Source organism: Leiobunum rupestre, chromosome 9 (assembly GCF_980474605.1).
Source record: "Leiobunum rupestre chromosome 9, qqLeiRupe1.1.hap1, whole genome shotgun sequence".
Taxonomy (NCBI): domain Eukaryota; kingdom Metazoa; phylum Arthropoda; class Arachnida; order Opiliones; family Sclerosomatidae; genus Leiobunum; species Leiobunum rupestre.
In genome coordinates, this window is record NC_143392.1 from 33,312,625 (window position 1) to 33,329,964 (window position 17,340).

Genomic DNA, 17,340 nt, shown 5'->3' on the forward strand with positions numbered 1-17,340 from the left:
AATTTACAGTTTAAATGGATCTCTAAGCAAAATAACGAATTGGTTCTCCATCCACTCAGGGGTCATTCCACGACAAATCGACCAAATTTTTTGAAATTTTCCACTCTACCTTCTTAGATTTGGATAACAATTTGCCTTAAGGGTTATTCTGGTCGAGAAATCCGATTTTCAAATTTTTTTTAATGTGCGATAAGCGGTTTTTGAGATATTCGCTATAGAACTTTACCAAAAAGGGCCAAAAAGGCCTGGACACCGAAAACTTGGAAATTGATATCTCCGTCAATAAAAGTCCGATTGTAATGGGATAAAGCTTATTGTAAAGCATTTTTCTTATACAAACCAGCATAAAATTTTAAAAATTCTATATTGAATTTCTCAGTCTCAAAAAACAGTTTGACCTTTACCTGTGTCCCCAATTTTAGTGAAATAGAAATATTGTTTTTCGAATTCCCCGTTTATGATTTAGTCGAAAAAATCAAAATCCCAAAGTAGTATTTTTAGTTCTTTAGAAATAAATTATTTTGTACAACCCCTCGTGCAGTTTTAGAGATATGGAACTTGGTATACATATCTTGTTAGTCCAGTCCATTTAAATTAAAAAAGGGGTGTAACTAAAAAAAATTTCAAAAGAATTTTTCTCTTTTGCAATGTGTTCCTAAAATCGGTCTGAACAGCCCCTGAAAAATTTTCATGAATCCCACCTTGGGAAAGTGGTCAAAAGTGGTCACAGGTGGTCAAGGTAGATTTTATTTGGAAAATACGGTCGGGGAAAATTAAAAAAGTTATCCTGACTTCATGCTTTGAGATAAAAGGCTGAAATTTGGTGAATATACTTCACAGCTATAGGGGATAATTATAGGTTAAAGCTTTTCACCGCCGCCATCTTGGATTCAATATGGCGGACGCAAGTTCGGTGTAAATCTCGGAATATCTTATCAAAAAACCTTATAACATATGCAAATACTCTTGATATTGTATATTATCTATATTTCCGGTTTATCACGGGCTTGAACGGTAATAATATTTTCCCGCCATTCGTAAAATACAATATGGCGGCCGTTTCACCCTACAAGAGTGAGAATCACAATTGTTACTGGGACGATTTAGTTTGGACTTATTCTAAAGGAACAGGGTTTATCTGTTTCTGTATCTATTTACGGTACGGGGCTATACAAATCTATTAGTCCATGTTTGGTGGTACATCAACTGATACTTTGACGGTCATTACATAGCCTTTTTTTTCAAAAGTTGCATCTAAGAGTTCACTTGTGAAACCCGAGAGTATTCCCCTAACTATTTGTATTTGTATGGAAATAAAACGTCAAAAATCTGAACCATAGTGACCGGGGATGGATATTAGAGGGTGGTCTGATAACGATGGACTTAACACCAGCTATAATTTGCTTACTAAATTTAGTACGCTGCAAATGTACCAAGAGGTGCTCCGATAAGAGTTGTCGATGCAAAAGCCAAAGCCTTAATTGTTCGTCGGCCTGCGGACCTTGCCAATTAGCTATTTGCGAAAACTCATTGAAACCGGATATTGAACTCTGATACCGAAAATATTTAAGTTTTAAAATTTTTAAAATAAATTATTTAGGTTAATTTCATGTTTATTTTTTTAAATAGTGTTTATTTTGACGGGAACGCTCCGAGAATGTAGTTTCCTATAGAATAAGCCAAAACTCGGCATAAATCGTCCAAGTAACAATTGTGATTCTCTCTCTTGTAGGTTGAAACGGCTGCCATATTGTATTTTGCGAATGGCGGGAAAATATTATTACCGCGCAAGCCCGTGATAAACCGGAAAAATAGATAATAGACAATATCAAGAGTATTTGCATACGTTATAAGGTTTTTTGATAAGATATTCCGAGATTTACACCGAACTTGCGTCCGCCATATTGAATCCAAGATGGCGGCGGTAAAAAGCTTTGACCTATAATTATCCCCTATAGCTGTGAAGTATATTCACCAAATTTCAGCCTTTTATCTCAAAGCATGAAGTCAGAATAACTTTTTTAAACTTTCCCCGACCGTATTTTCCAAATAAAATCTACCTTGACCACCTGTGACCACTTTTGACCACTTTCCCATGGTGGGATTCATGGAAATTTTTCAGGGGCTGTTCAGACCGATTTTAGGAACACATTGCAAAAGAGAAAAATTCTATTCAATTTTTTTTTAGTTACACCCCGTTTTTAATTTAAATCGACTGGACTAACAAGATATTTTTACCAAGTTCCATGTCTCTAAAACTGCACGAGGGGTTGTACAAAATAATTTATTTCTAAAGAACTAAAAATACTACTTTGGGATTTTGATCTTTCCGACTAAATCATAAACGGGGAATTCGAAAAACAATATTTCTATTTCACTAAAATTGGGGACACAGGTAAAGGTCAAAGGTCATACAATTTAAACTGTTTTTTGAGACTGAGAAATTCAATATAGAATTTTTAAAATTTTATGCTGGTTTGTATAAGAAAAATGCTTTACAATAAGCTTTATCCCATTAAAATCAGACTTTTATTGACGGAGATATCAATTTCCAAGTTTTTGGTGTTGAGGCCTTTTTGGCCTTTTTTGCTAAAGTTCTATAGCGAATATCTCAAAAACCGCTTATCGCACATTAAAAATAATTTGTAAATCGGCTTTTACGACCAAAATAACCCTTAAGGCAAATTTTTATCCAAATCTAAAAAGGTAGGGTGGATACCTTTGGACGATTTGTCATGGAATGACCCTCTGAAGATTAAGTTCTCTATGGTGGTCTTCTTCAGTTTTCTATGCTCAATTAAACGTGTAATCTACAGTTTAAATGGATCTTTAAGCAAAATAACGAATTGGTTCTCCATCCACTCAGATTAAGTTCTCTATGGTGGTCTTCTTCAGTTTTCTATGCTCAATTAAACGTGTAATCTACAGTTTAAATGGATCTCTAAGCAAAATAACGAATTTGTTCTCCATCCACTTAGATTAAGTTCTCTATGGTACTCTTCTTCAGTTTTCTCTGCTCAATTAAACGTGTAATCTACAGTTAAATGGATCTCTAAGCAAAATAACGAATTGGTTCTCCATCCACTTAGATTAAGTTCTCTATGGTACTCTTCTTCAGTTTTCTATGCTCAATTAAACGTGTAATCTACAGTTTAAATGGATCTCTAAGCAAAATAACGAATTTGTTCTCCATCCACTTAGATTAAGTTCTCTATGGTACTCTTCTTCAGTTTTCTCTGCTCAATTAAACGTGTAATCTACAGTTAAATGGATCTCTAAGCAAAATAACGAATTGGTTCATCGTCCACTTAGATTAAGTTCTCTATGGTGGTCTTCTTCAGTTTTCTATGCTCAATTAAACGTGTAATCTACAGTTAAATGTATCTCTAAGCAAAATAACGAATTGATTCATCGTCCACTTAGATTAAGTTCTCTATGGTGGTCTTCTTCAGTTTTCTATGCTCAATTAAACGTGTAATCTACAGTTAAATGGATCTCTAAGCAAAATAACGAATTGGTTCTCCATCCAGTTAGATTAAGTTCTCTATGGTACTCTTCTTCAGTTTTCTCTGCTCAATTAAACGTGTAATCTACAGTTAAATGGATCTCTAAGCAAAATAACGAATTGGTTCTCCATCCACTTAGATTAAGTTCTCTATGGTACTCTTCTTCAGTTTTCTATGCTCAATTAAACGTGTAATCTACAGTTAAATGGATCTCTAAGCAAAATAACGAATTGGTTCTCCATCCACTTAGATTAAGTTCTCTATGGTACTCTTCTTCAGTTTTCTATGCTCAATTAAACGTGTAATCTACAGTTAAATGGATCTCTAAGCAAAATAACGAATTGGTTCTCCATCCACTTAGATTAAGTTCTCTATGGTACTCTTCTTCAGTTTTCTATGCTCAATTAAACGTGTAATCTACAGTTTAAATGGATCTCTAAGCAAAATAACGAATTTGTTCTCCATCCACTTAGATTAAGTTCTCTATGGTACTCTTCTTCAGTTTTCTCTGCTCAATTAAACGTGTAATCTACAGTTAAATGGATCTCTAAGCAAAATAACGAATTGGTTCATTGTCCACTTAGATTAAGTTCTCTATGGTGGTCTTCTTCAGTTTTCTATGCTCAATTAAACGTGAAATCTACAGTTAAATGTATCTCTAAGCAAAATAACGAATTGATTCATCGTCCACTTAGATTAAGTTCTCTATGGTGGTCTTCTTCAGTTTTCTATGCTCAATTAAACGTGTAATCTACAGTTAAATGGATCTCTAAGCAAAATAACGAATTGGTTCTCCATCCACTTAGATTAAGTTCTCTATGGTACTCTTCTTCAGTTTTCTATGCTCAATTAAACGTGTAATCTACAGTTTAAATGGATCTCTAAGCAAAATAACGAATTGGTTCTCCATCCACTTAGATTAAGTTCTCTATGGTACTCTTCTTCAGTTTTCTATGCTCAATTAAACGTGTAATCTACAGTTAAATGGATCTCTAAGCAAAATAACGAATTAGTTCTCCATCCACTTAGATTAAGTTCTCTATGGTACTCTTCTTCAGTTTTCTATGCTCAATTAAACGTGTAATCTACAGTTTAAATGGATCTCTAAGCAAAATAACGAATTGGTTCTCCATCCACTCAGATTAAGTTCTCTATGGTACTCTTCTTCAGTTTTCTATGCTCAATTAAACGTGTAATCTACAGTTTAAATGGATCTCTAAGCAAAATAACGAATTTGTTCTCCATCCACTCAGATTAAGTTCTCTATGGTACTCTTCTTCAGTTTTCTATGCTCAATTAAACGTGTAATCTACAGTTTAAATGGATCTCTAAGCAAAATAACGAATTGGTTCTCCATCCACTCAGATTAAGTTCTCTATGGTACTCTTCTTCAGTTTTCTATGCTCAATTAAACGTGTAATCTACAGTTTAAATGTATCTCTAAGCAAAATAACGAATTGATTCATCGTCCACTTAGATTAAGTTCTCTATGGTGGTCTTCTTCAGTTTTCTATGCTCAATTAAACGTGTAATCTACAGTTAAATGGATCTCTAAGCAAAATAACGAATTGGTTCTCCATCCACTTAGATTAAGTTCTCTATGGTACTCTTCTTCAGTTTTCTATGCTCAATTAAACGTGTAATCTACAGTTAAATGGATCTCTAAGCAAAATAACGAATTGGTTCTCCATCCACTTAGATTAAGTTCTCTATGGTACTCTTCTTCAGTTTTCTCTGCTCAATTAAACGTGTAATCTACAGTTTAAATGGATCTCTAAGCAAAATAACGAATTGATTCATCGTCCACTTAGATTAAGTTCTCTATGGTGGTCTTCTTCAGTTTTCTATGCTCAATTAAACGTGTAATCTACAGTTAAATGGATCTCTAAGCAAAATAACGAATTGGTTCTCCATCCACTTAGATTAAGTTCTCTATGGTACTCTTCTTCAGTTTTCTATGCTCAATTAAACGTGTAATCTACAGTTTAAATGGATCTCTAAGCAAAATAACGAATTTGTTCTCCATCCACTTAGATTAAGTTCTCTATGGTACTCTTCTTCAGTTTTCTATATAAATAAACCGTATAAAGAGTTAATAAACCTTTGAGCTGAACAACGAAAAAAAATGCATTTATTTCTACCAATCCCATTGATTCGCGAAGAGTAAGCCCCTTCCCCCTAAGAAAACAAAATGAACTTGTTATCTCATTGGTTCCCTAAACCTTACATAGCTTCCAACGCGATTGAAGCACACCCCTGTGGCGCCAAGGGGGAAATTCCACCATAATGGCCGCGGGTCGTCTCATATTCTCCCTAAATATAAATAAATTCTTGTTTTAACTCTTTCTATGATCGTTATATCGGTGAGGGGTCGGATATTCAAAGAAATCCATTACAATTTCCAACTTCCAAGAAATCCGAAATCCAGCCTGGATTTCTTCAAAATCTCTAAATCCGGCAAAAATCCAAAAATCCGACATGAAATCTCGAAATACGGCGAGAAATCGAGAAATTGCAAAATCCCGTTCACATTTTTGGTGAATGTCCGATTCCTCGTATATCGGTTATACAGGGTGTTAACTAAAAAAACGATACAGGGCCAATAACTCATAATTTTCTTTAGTTAGGAATTTCAAATTTTCATGACACATAGAACGTGCAGGGGGTCACTTGACAACGGAAATATCCATGACCTTGAACCATGTCTTCAAGGTCATTTAAAATTTATCTCGAGAACCATTAGAGATAAAAAGTTGGTTTCAATTAGAAAAGTGTTTATCGTCACCTAATTTGACCAATAACCAGTCTAGGGAATTTAAACAAAAACAGGAAGGTCGTGATGAAAATAATTTAATTGCAAACTAGGATAACATTCAACTCATGGTTCAAGGTCCTTCAAAGTTTATATCTAGAACCAATGGATGTAGAGAAATGGTTCCAATTTAAAAAGTGTGTAAATTGAAATTTTAAGGCTAAATGTCTTTTACCCGATGAAAACACCACGATGAAAACCTTTCAAATTGGAACCATTTCTCTTAATCCATTGGCTATCGAGATAAACTTTGATTGACCTTGAACCATGAGTTAATGGTAATCTTGAGTTTACAAATTCTAAAGACGCCATACCAGATGAGTATGTCTAGCACATTTTGATACTCCAGCATGAGTATTGTTCGAGTGATTAGCCCTTCAACCTGGTCTCTGGTACATTATTTTCATCACGATCTAAATTCTTTCGACTTGATATTGGCCAAATAAGGAAGAATCAAAGTTATTTACACCTAAGATGTGAAGGGGAACACCTTTCTAATTGAAACCAACTTTGTATCTCTAATGGTTCTGGATATAAATTTTAAATGACCTTAACGCATTGGTTCAAGGTCACGGAAATTTCCGTTGTCAAGTGACCCCTGCACGTTATAAGTGTGCTGAAAGTTTGAAATTCCTAGCTAACATACATTTGGAGTTATTGGCCTTGTATCGTTTTTTTAGTTGACACCCTGTATAGCCAGTTAAATGGATATAAAACTGCCTTTTTTAGATAGCTAAAGTGAAGGTGAAACCTTAAGGGTCCATAAAGTCCGTATAGTTGAAAGGACTGGCAATATCTTACTAAAGCTACCCCAAAAATGTAGAATTAGAGAAAACTTTGAATGTTAAATTTTAAAATTTCATTGATTTTTAGTGGGAGCGTAAAATTTACATTTTAATGGTGGATCAACATATTTTGGTTAAAGAAAAAAAATTGTGAACCCAAAATTCTTCTAAGAGAAGAAGAGAACTTACTTGGCCTTCCTTACCAAAACATCCTGGAGCCGCCACTGCTAAGTTGGCCATAATGCAAACAAAATGATGTCCCTTAAAAATATCTTAAAAGCCAAACGAAATGTTCTAAAGTGCTTAGACAGTCAGACAAATTGACCTTTTATCCCACGGTCCCACCAAAGTGATCTGAGACGCAACTCAAGTGGCTTGAGATAAATACTATAATGGCCTGAAACTTCGTTATTTTTGTTAAAATACTTCAACATATTGATCCATTTTATTGTTGAAGAAGGTCAAAGAACCACGCACGTTAGTCCATTTAAGAACAATAATCAGTGTTTCTGTACATAAATTCAATTTACAAAACGTATTCAAACCAAATATTTTAAATTAACTTTATATGTATAAATCATGAAACCCAAAAATCAATTTACCATTTAAGTTTCAAAAATGTCTTTTGTTACATTTTTCGAGGTTTAGGTCTAACACGTAGAAAGAGAACGACCCTTAATTTGATAACCTAACAAAAAAACAACAATCAGCTAGGCTAATACCCAAGGCTTAAGTCATCAAGCGACTTTTAAAGCCATTAATTCAGGTGGCCGGGTTACAATGCGTAGGAGCGTGGCGGAAAGCTCTTCATGCCACGCGAGCCAACAGCTCCCTACCCTAACTATTACCGTTAATCTCATTAAGTTGCTAATTGGTGTGCATTCAAGTATTAGTAATTGTAGTAACATGTAGTCGAGTTTTTAGTAGAGTAAATTTTACAAAACGTTCATTTAGGAATATTTAACGTTGTATTTAATCTTTTTGTCGCGTTCCAGGATTTGCTGCAATCGGAAGAATGTTTCGTATCCATTCCGTCGTTGGGTCCTCAAAAGTACTTAGATCTGGTGGATAATATCGTCCAAAGAAACCAGAGAAGTCTGACGGAAGCTCATCGCGAAATAGTTCTGAAATGTCTTCAGATAGCGACACCGACTCCCAGGTACGCCTACCTGATCGGACATCGGGTCCTCGATTGGTGGAGCGACGAGGAACCCGACCTGTCCACCATTCCAAGTACCACGCCGGAAATGGTTCACGAAACGATGGCCTACCTGGAAGGTCATTTAGGGGTCGAAGTAGCCGCGTACATCGTCGGCTTTCTAGCCGCGTCGCGGTACGGGCTGACCGAGGCCGAGATGTTGGACTTGCTAACCCTCCAGGAGCCGGTTCTGGAGCGAGCGCTGGCTCACGACCCTCAATGCAAACTGCGGCGTTGCCCCTACATGGTGTGGGGAGTGGCCAAAAGGCGCATGAAACCCTTGCTGAGGTCGACGACGGTCGGAAAACGGACTCTGGTCACTTGGAGGTGCGACGCGTACCGGACATTGTGTCAGAAACGGGTCGGCGAAGACACTTGGGAAGCGTGTCTTCGAGGACTGGCGGCGTACTTCGAGGGGGACACGGGCGAGGCTAAAGGACTGGTATTGGAGCAGCCGACGCGCTTCGGCTCGTGGCCCAACCGACGGAAAGCCGACGAGCTCCCTTTCTGCTATTTCCAAATAGGAGACACCCTGAGCGACCGCTTCGCGTTGGACTTGAACTGGTTAAAGTTAAAGGTGAGCGCGGCAGATCCCTACTGTCTGCTCGAGGACATCGAGATGTGTCGGAGGCAGCTGGACGCCGACGAAGAGGAGGAAATCAAAGAACTAGAACTCTTGACGGGCGCAATCGCCAAGGCCTCGTACGCGCTGCGCTACGACGGTTCGCAATTAACTAGTCAACTGTACGCCCACTTGAAGGCCGTGGCGGACAAACCCAACTGCGCGGAGGATTGGCCCCTCTTGTTGAAACTTTTCCAACTGTCCTCGAAGCCGACGGAACCGGCTCTGCTGCCCGTTAGCTTCCCCGAAAGTAGCGGCGGCGACGTGTCCTTGTCCGTCTCGGCCAGCGACGAGGCGTCCTTCGCGGCGTTGCACACCATGAAGGGAAACCCCAACTATCTCATATCGCTGGCCACCAAGAGTGGACAGGTGACCGTGTGGGACGTCTACCGGGAGAAACCGACCAGGACTTTAACGGGCGTCTTCGAACCGAAAGACGTTCAAATGATCGACGACTTACGCGCTCTCGTACTCTGCAATCGCGAGCTCAAGGTCTACAACTTGGACGCGGGCTGTCTGGTCACCAAGCTAAAGGGCGTCATGAACCAGAAAATGGCCTATTACGGGTTGCACGACGAGAACTACGTGGTGGCGCTTTCTCGAAACCGAATGTACGTCAACATGATGAACTTAAGAACGGGAGATTTGGAGACTACCTTCAAAGTTGGCGAAGATAGGTAAGTTCTAACACCTAATATTATCTTACTACATTTCTCTTACAATTCACATTGTTATATCAACCTACTATCTACTGTTCTACGCTATTTAAATAAAGCCACGAACACGTAACTTTCAGCACACCGAGAAAAAAAATGGAAAATGTGGCCAAAAAGAATAAATTCTTTTTTCGATAATAACCGAAGAAAGTTCCCCTTTTATTAGCTAGGGCTAATACAGTAAGCCTGTAAGTTGGCTTCCTTTTTAACATGGCAAACGTCACAGCTCGAGGTTTTCCAAAAAGAGAAAGGATTTAATCGGACAGCGGAACTTTGTGGGAGAGAGAAAGATGGATAAAAATACAAGAGAGGCGGAGGAGCAGAAATTCGGGATGGAGCTAGCGAGGGGGGAGGGGGCGGATGGATGGAAAACGTCTTGTCGATTTGCATATTACAAGACGGCTAGTTTTCATCTTAGCCCCGGAATCGCCAGATTTTTCTCACGCTACTAAGTCAAGGCGGTTTCCGCCAAACAGCCTTCGAAACCAACTGACAAGTTAAATGGGATATTATTACGATCGAGCTTCTTCCTATCTGACACCGCTAAAACGGTAGCGACCCTATACGCCCCGCTTCGCGTCGAACTATCCGCTAAGGTACGTATCAAAGGGGGATTTATTTATTTAAACCCGCCAAGATGGCAGTACGCCCCCAGTAGGAACGTAGCTTAAAACGTAATCAACTTTATAAATGATACCGCCAGGACGTTATAAAGGACGCGTAAGTAGGCCCGTCCGCGTACATAGAAACGCGCAAAGAAAGAGTCCCGGTTAATACCCCCCCCCCCCTCGACCCTTCATACATGTATCCCTCCTTTTTGGGAAACTCTTTTTTTCTAGCTTCGTACTCAGACCGATTCATTAATAACAGTATGACGAGGGTTATGTTAAACTACCCCCCCCCCCCCTACGCTGCCTGGATGGGGGGGAGGGAGGTTGGCGCTCAGGAAAATCTTTTGTTTCCAAAAGCGTTTGTGTTAGGATAGACTTCATCATTTCCTCCCCACCCGCCCTTAGCCATTGCGCTCTTTTAGAACCGTATGGAAATTTTTATCAAAAAGAAAAGAGAATGAAAAGGCCTAGTGAAAGCGTAAAAAACATTCTTGGACATAATTTCTAGTTAATTAAGTTTAACTAGTTACGATGATGGCAAACTTCTCTTCCAAGACAAGGCCTCGCTGTAGCTTCGAGTGAAATGTTTACGAGAATAAAAATATGAAGGGAAAACGGATAAATATATGGAAACTTAGAAAAGAGAATCGAGCTTAAGGAAATCCCTTCATTGGGGGTCTCTTCGATTAATTCTCTACTCGCCCGAAACGTATTTGCTGTTTTGGGAACGAATATTCAAATTTAATTTGTATATTTATTCGTTAATATTATAATCGTAGCCGAGGTAACAACCTAATTTGGTTATTCTTCATTTGGAATGTATAAAGATTTCGATTGAAGTAACTTTTTGAAGTTTTAGTTGCACGTAAATTAATAAGACTAGAAATGCAAATTTCAAAAAGTGAGATATGCAAAGTAAAATAAAGCGAGGGGCAGATTGAGTATTCTAACAAATTGTAATTTAAAAAATTAATAATTTCTAATAATTATATACAGTCAAATTATAGATTTAATTTTAATCCCATTTAATCATGGTTTCATCTTTATGCAGTCAAAGCTATAGTTTTAAATTAAATCCCATTTAATCACGGTTTAATCTTTATGCAGTCAAAACTACAGATTTAAATTAAATCCCATTTAATCATGGTTTCATCTTTATGCAGTCAAAGCTATAGTTTTAAATTAAATCCCATTTAATCACGGTTTAATCTTTATGCAGTCAAAACTACAGATTTAAATTAAATCCCATTTAATCTTAATGCAGCCAAAACTACAGATTTAAATTAAATCCCATTTAATCTTAATGCAGCCAAAACTACAGATTTAAATTAAATCCCATTTAATCACTATTTAATCTTTATACCCATAGGAACTACATATTTAATCTTTATACCCGTAGAAACTACATATTTAATCTTTATACCCGTAGAAACTACAGATGTAATCTTTATACAGCCAAAATTACAGATTTAATCTTTATACAGCCAAAGCTACAGATTTAATTATAATCCCATTTAATCATGGTTTCATCTTTATACAGCCTAAATTACAGATTTAATCTTTATACAGCCAAAATTACAGATTTGATTATAATCCCATTTAATCATGGTTTCATCTTTATGCAGTCAAAGCTACAGATTTAAATTAAATCCCATTTAATCACGATTTAATCTTTGTACCGTAAAAACTACATATTTAATCTTTATACAGCCAAAATTACAATTTAATCTTTATACAGCCAAACCTACAGATTTAATTATAATCTCATTTAATCATGGTTTCATCTTTATACAGCCAAAATTACAGATTTAATCTTTATACAGCCGAAGCTACAGATTTAATCTTAATACAGCCAAAGCTACAAATTTAATTATAATCCCATTTAATCATGGTTTCATCTTTATACAGCCAAAATTACAGATTTAATCTTTATACAGCCAAATCTACAGATTTAATCTTTATACAGCCAAATCTACAGATTTAATTTTTATCCCATTTAATCATGGTTTCATCTTTACAAAGCCAAAACTACAGATTTATTTTTTATCCCATTTAATCATGGTTTCATCCAAGGGGTCTCGATCAAGAAGATGTTTTGAAAAAATTGATGACGTCACCCAGATGAGCCTCCGTTGATTTTCAATACGATCTCATCTGGCTGACGTCACGATTTTACCTAGCAACGCAAAAGCCGTAATATTTTTATAAAAAAACCATGCGATCGAGGCAACCTTATAGTTCCCTTTTTTACGAAACTTGGGTTTCATCTTTATACAGCCAGAGCTACAGATTTAATTATAATGTCATTTAATCACGATTTAATCTTCATATAGTCAAAACTACAGATTTAATTTTGATCCCATTTAATCATGGTTTCATCTTTATACAGCCAAAATTACAGATTTAATCTTTATACAGCCAAAATTACAGATTTAATCTTTATACAGCCAAAATTACAGATTTAATCTTTATACAGCCAAAATTACAGATTGAATCTTTATACAGCCAAAATTACAGATTTAATCTTTATACATCCAAAATTACAGATTTAATCTTTATACAGCCAAAATTACAGATTTAATCTTTATACAGCCAAAATTACAGATTTAATCTTTATACAGCCAATATTACAGATTTAATCTTTATACAGCCAAAATTACAGATTTAATCTTTATACAGCCAAAATTACAGATTTAATTATAATCCCATTTAATCATGGTTTCATCTTTATGCAGTCAAAGCTACAGATTTAAATTAAATCCCATTTAATCATGGTTTCATCTGTATACAGCTCAAGCTACAGATTTAATTATAATCCCATTTAATCATAGTTTCATCTTTATACAACCGAAGCTCCAATATTGATTTTAATCATATTTAATCATGATTTAATAATTTGATTAGTAATAATAATAAAATGATAATAATAATATTCAGTTAGGCTAATACCCAAGGCACCACCTTAGACCTAAATCATCAAGCGACGTTTGAAGCACAATATAATTTCAAGAAAAACTATTTTAATCTGGTTGGTTCCACAAGTAGCTTTATTGCGCTAGGGGTTGGGGGAAATTTATTTAATTGGTAAAAAATGACTAACATTATAAATGAGAGAAGTTCAGTGTAATAGGACCGTGAGAGATCTGTGCTTCGAAGATAATCTGCAGGTTTGTCATGATAATTGAACCTGCGCAGTATGGTCCTGACATCCACCAGAACTGGCAATTACTGGATACACCTTTTGGTGTCCAGCGATTTTAAACGTTTTTTAAAGCCATTAGCTTAGCATTAGTTGTTTCAAGATTAGCGACTGAAATTATAAGTGTTTCGAAAAAAATCAACGAATAGGCCATAAAAATAGATATTTCAGGATTTACAGACTATTAAAATCGTAGTCTTAGCAAGCGGTAGCGACTTCATTAAACAAAAATATCACTGGCCGTAAATTAATAATTAAGGTAAAATAAAAATTAACGGAAAAACATTAATTAAGGGAAAAATAATAATTAAGGGAAAAACATTAATTAAGGGGAAATTAAAATTAAGGAAAAATTATTTATTAAGAAAAATATTAATTAAGGAAAAATTATTTATTAAGAAAAAATATTAATTGAGGAAAAATTATTTATTAAGAAAAAATAATTAAGTAAAAATTATTTATTAAGAAAAAATATTAATTAAGGAAAAATTATTTATTAAGGAAAAAATATTAATTAAGGAAAAAATATTAATTAAGGAAAAATTATTTATTAAGAAAACTATTAAGGAAAATTATTTTAATGAAGGAAAATTATTTTAATGAAGCAAAATTATTTTAATGAAGCAAAATTATTTTAATGAAGCAAAATTATTTTAATGAAGGAAAATTATTTTAATGAAGGAAAATTATTTTAATGAAGGAAAATTATTTTAATGAAGGAAAATTATTTTAATGAAGGAAAATTATTTTAATGAAGGAAATTTAGTAAGGAAAATTATTTTAATGAAGGAAAATAATTTAATAATATTTTTTAATTAATTAAAAAGTAATTAAGGACACTATTTAATCAAATGAAATATAAATGATTATAGGAAAATATTTAATAAGAGGGAAATATTTATTTAATGGGAAATATTTATTTAGAGAGAAATATTTATTTAGAGGGAAATATTCGATTATAGGAAAAATATTTAATTATAGGAAAAGGAACAAATTAAATGAAAGTAATTAATCTATGGAAAAAATGGAGAATTTCTCGATTCGATGTCACCGTGTATGATGACTTAAAAAAATGAACAAGTAACCGCCACCAAATTTCTTTGAGCAACGCTTCTATACTACGGAGCAATGCGACTCTGTTTTGTCCGATTTCCAACCCTATTACTTCACCCCAAACCCTTAAAAAATACTAAATGAAACCTAGCTGGAAAAAAGAAAGTTTATGATTTACGATCAACTTTGGAATGATATTTTTTCTGCGCATTCTTTGCTAGAAACTTCTTTTTCACTTTGTTTATTCCAGAGACGCTTTTTGTGTTTTGTTTTTGCGGTGCAGTTTAACTTCCATTATAGCGGCATACTTCTATTTATCAACTCAGTTGGCGGTTTTTGGCGTTTTACTCTTTTGTGACAAAGCTTTTTTTAAGGCCAACTGGTTAGTTTTTACCACCAATGTGGCGGGTCTGTCTGTTTTGTCTATGCCGGCCCTAAATGGGTCGGAGTGTGCAATAACTGGTGGCTTTACCGGGGAGTCGGGGTCCGGCTCTTGTAACCCATAAGGGCGGTGGCGCACTGGGAGATGTTAGCTTCGATCAAATGATCCTATCTCCACCTCCGACTTCGGTCAGGCTTGGGCTGGATACTGAGCTTCGGCTCAGGCTAACGGAGAGGGTCCGTGCAAACTGGCCGCCTCGGCGGATTGGGTAGCCTGCTGTGGGGCGGCGGGTCTCCGTATGAGGGCACGGCGGTCCTGTTTCCCGGCCTTTTGGAACAACACCGGGTTACTTGGACTGCTGTGTGCTCGTCGTTCCCCTTTAGGAGCTCTCTCCAAAGGGTTTGACTCCTTACCTGTGTTGTTAGGGTGTCCGCTGGAGTTGCTAGAGCATCCATTCTTAATCCCACTGCTGTGTGCGAAGTGGGGATTGGTCCACCCATTGCTGCACCTTCTGCTGGGTTGAGTGGCTTGCGTCAAAGGTGCGACCATGAGTAGTAGGGTACTACTACCCATGCTGGTTGGTATGGTCTCTGTTACTAGGTAAACCGGGCTATAAATTCTGACACACTGTTTTGTCTATGCCAATTAGAGGAAAATCTTTGCTTTGTGTCGTTCCAATCGAAAAACGTATATTTTTCACGAATTGATTACTAACCGTAATAATTTGGTTAAGGATAGTAAGGATAGAATAAATTAAGTTACTTTAATGGGGAACGGGGTCAACGGCCAAGCTTTTCCAAATATGGCCTTATTTCCGTATCAAAAGATTTAAACAAAACGTTCAATATACTAACACGTAGCTTTTTTTGTCTTGAAAAAATAGCCTTTCGCCCAAAAAGTTGAAACGAAAAATAACGCCGGGTGTTTGGGTTTGAACTTTCGCCGCCATCTTAGGGGCTTCCGCCAGCGCCCCTAACCCCGTATGAGCGATTTGCGAACTATCCTAACTTTTGAAATCGCGCAATTTAGGCTTAGGTCTCGTATATCTGGAACCATGGACATCCGCGTGCAAAACAAATCTTTCGCATCTTCAGCAGCGCGCGCTTTTACGTTGTTTTTCCGTCTCACCGACTTCTCGCCAGGTTTCGCGGCGGACGCGCACTTTTCAAATTCCCGGAATTTCATTATTTTATTAAAAATTAACCACTCAATATTTTTTGATGCGGTTTTCGCCATAAATTTTAGTTTTTAATGGGCTATATGGCTATCTAACTGGTTAAAGCTTGACCGTTCCCCTTTAATACAAAGGTCGTATTGATGGTCTTCTGCTTGAAAAAAATATTTCCTGGACTTAAATGTAAATGTATAATTTCTATTATTAAGATTAATAATCATAATCAGCGATTGGGTAGTCACTTTAGTAACCTGGTGTGTAAATCGTAGGTAATTACGAGAAAGTACTACGAAATATTTGGAAATCATCGAATGTTTTTCTAAAATTAATAATCAGTTGTACAAAGATTTTACGAATCCCTCGTACACAAGGCACCCAAAAATTGATACAATTTACCCAAACTTGATGAAATTTACCTAAATGTTGTCCAAATTACCCATTTCGTGATTTTCAAATTTTTAAAAAAATGTTCGATCCCATGCTTTTTAAAGGAGTTTTTTTTTGTTTTAAGTGGTCTAAACATTTTCGGTTGCCATGGCAAATCGAATGGGTAGTGCAACGTCTTCTTTTGGGAAATTTCATATCTCATATAGGTCTACCTTACGCCCGACTTTGAACAAAATCGGCAATAAACACCTCGGGTACTCTCCTTGTAAATATTACCGTTTACCTCCACAACTTTTTATGGAAAGGGAAAACCCCTTTAACCAATGGGGAGATAAAGATAAACCAACTAAACTCTGAAAATGTCTAAATTCAATCCTTGGTAGTTTTCGATAACAAATGAGCATCCACTTTTTGCAGCGGTAGACATTTTTGCCTATTTTGTTACCCAGTTAAGCCCTGTTTGAAAGATAAGTTTGAACTTTTTAATAATGATTAAAGGCTAAATAATAAAACAAATCCGGGCGTATGATAAATAAGCCTTAATGCGCCATCAAGGAAGGGCAATTTTAAACCGGGCACGCGGAGATGGCAAGGGGGCCCTTTTTCGTAAGTGATCCATCGCTATATACAGAAGTAGTATAGGAAATGGAAGGCTGTAAGATAGAATTCGTGTTCAGAGCGGCAAGACTGAGGGGGGGGGGGGCGGTATCAGGCGGCGTCATTTCAAGTTTCCAGCAATAATCCTCCTTAACCAGGTTCCGTCACGAACAAGATTTTTCTCTAAATCCGTCTATTTGAAAAGAAAAAAAAGGGGCCGAAGGAATCCATCTCTTCTTGCTCGTTCCGATCGCGTTTTTATTTTAAATTACTTTTGGCCGTGCTTTCGATTGCCCTC

At 36.3% G+C, this 17,340-nt stretch overlaps 1 protein-coding gene across 4 annotated transcripts in view; it reads left to right on the forward strand.

The window, feature by feature from the left end:
* Window positions 1–17,340, forward strand: part of LOC149927193 (NACHT and WD repeat domain-containing protein 2) — a 169,761-nt gene that overhangs the window by 104,881 nt on the left and 47,540 nt on the right. For all 4 annotated transcript variants that reach the window (XM_090159550.1, XM_090159549.1, XM_090159547.1 and 1 more), the window contains one exon: window positions 8,099–9,600. In XM_090159550.1, coding sequence (XP_090015676.1) covers window positions 8,099–9,600 — 1,502 coding nt within the window. The remainder of the gene's footprint in view (window positions 1–8,098; window positions 9,601–17,340) is intronic.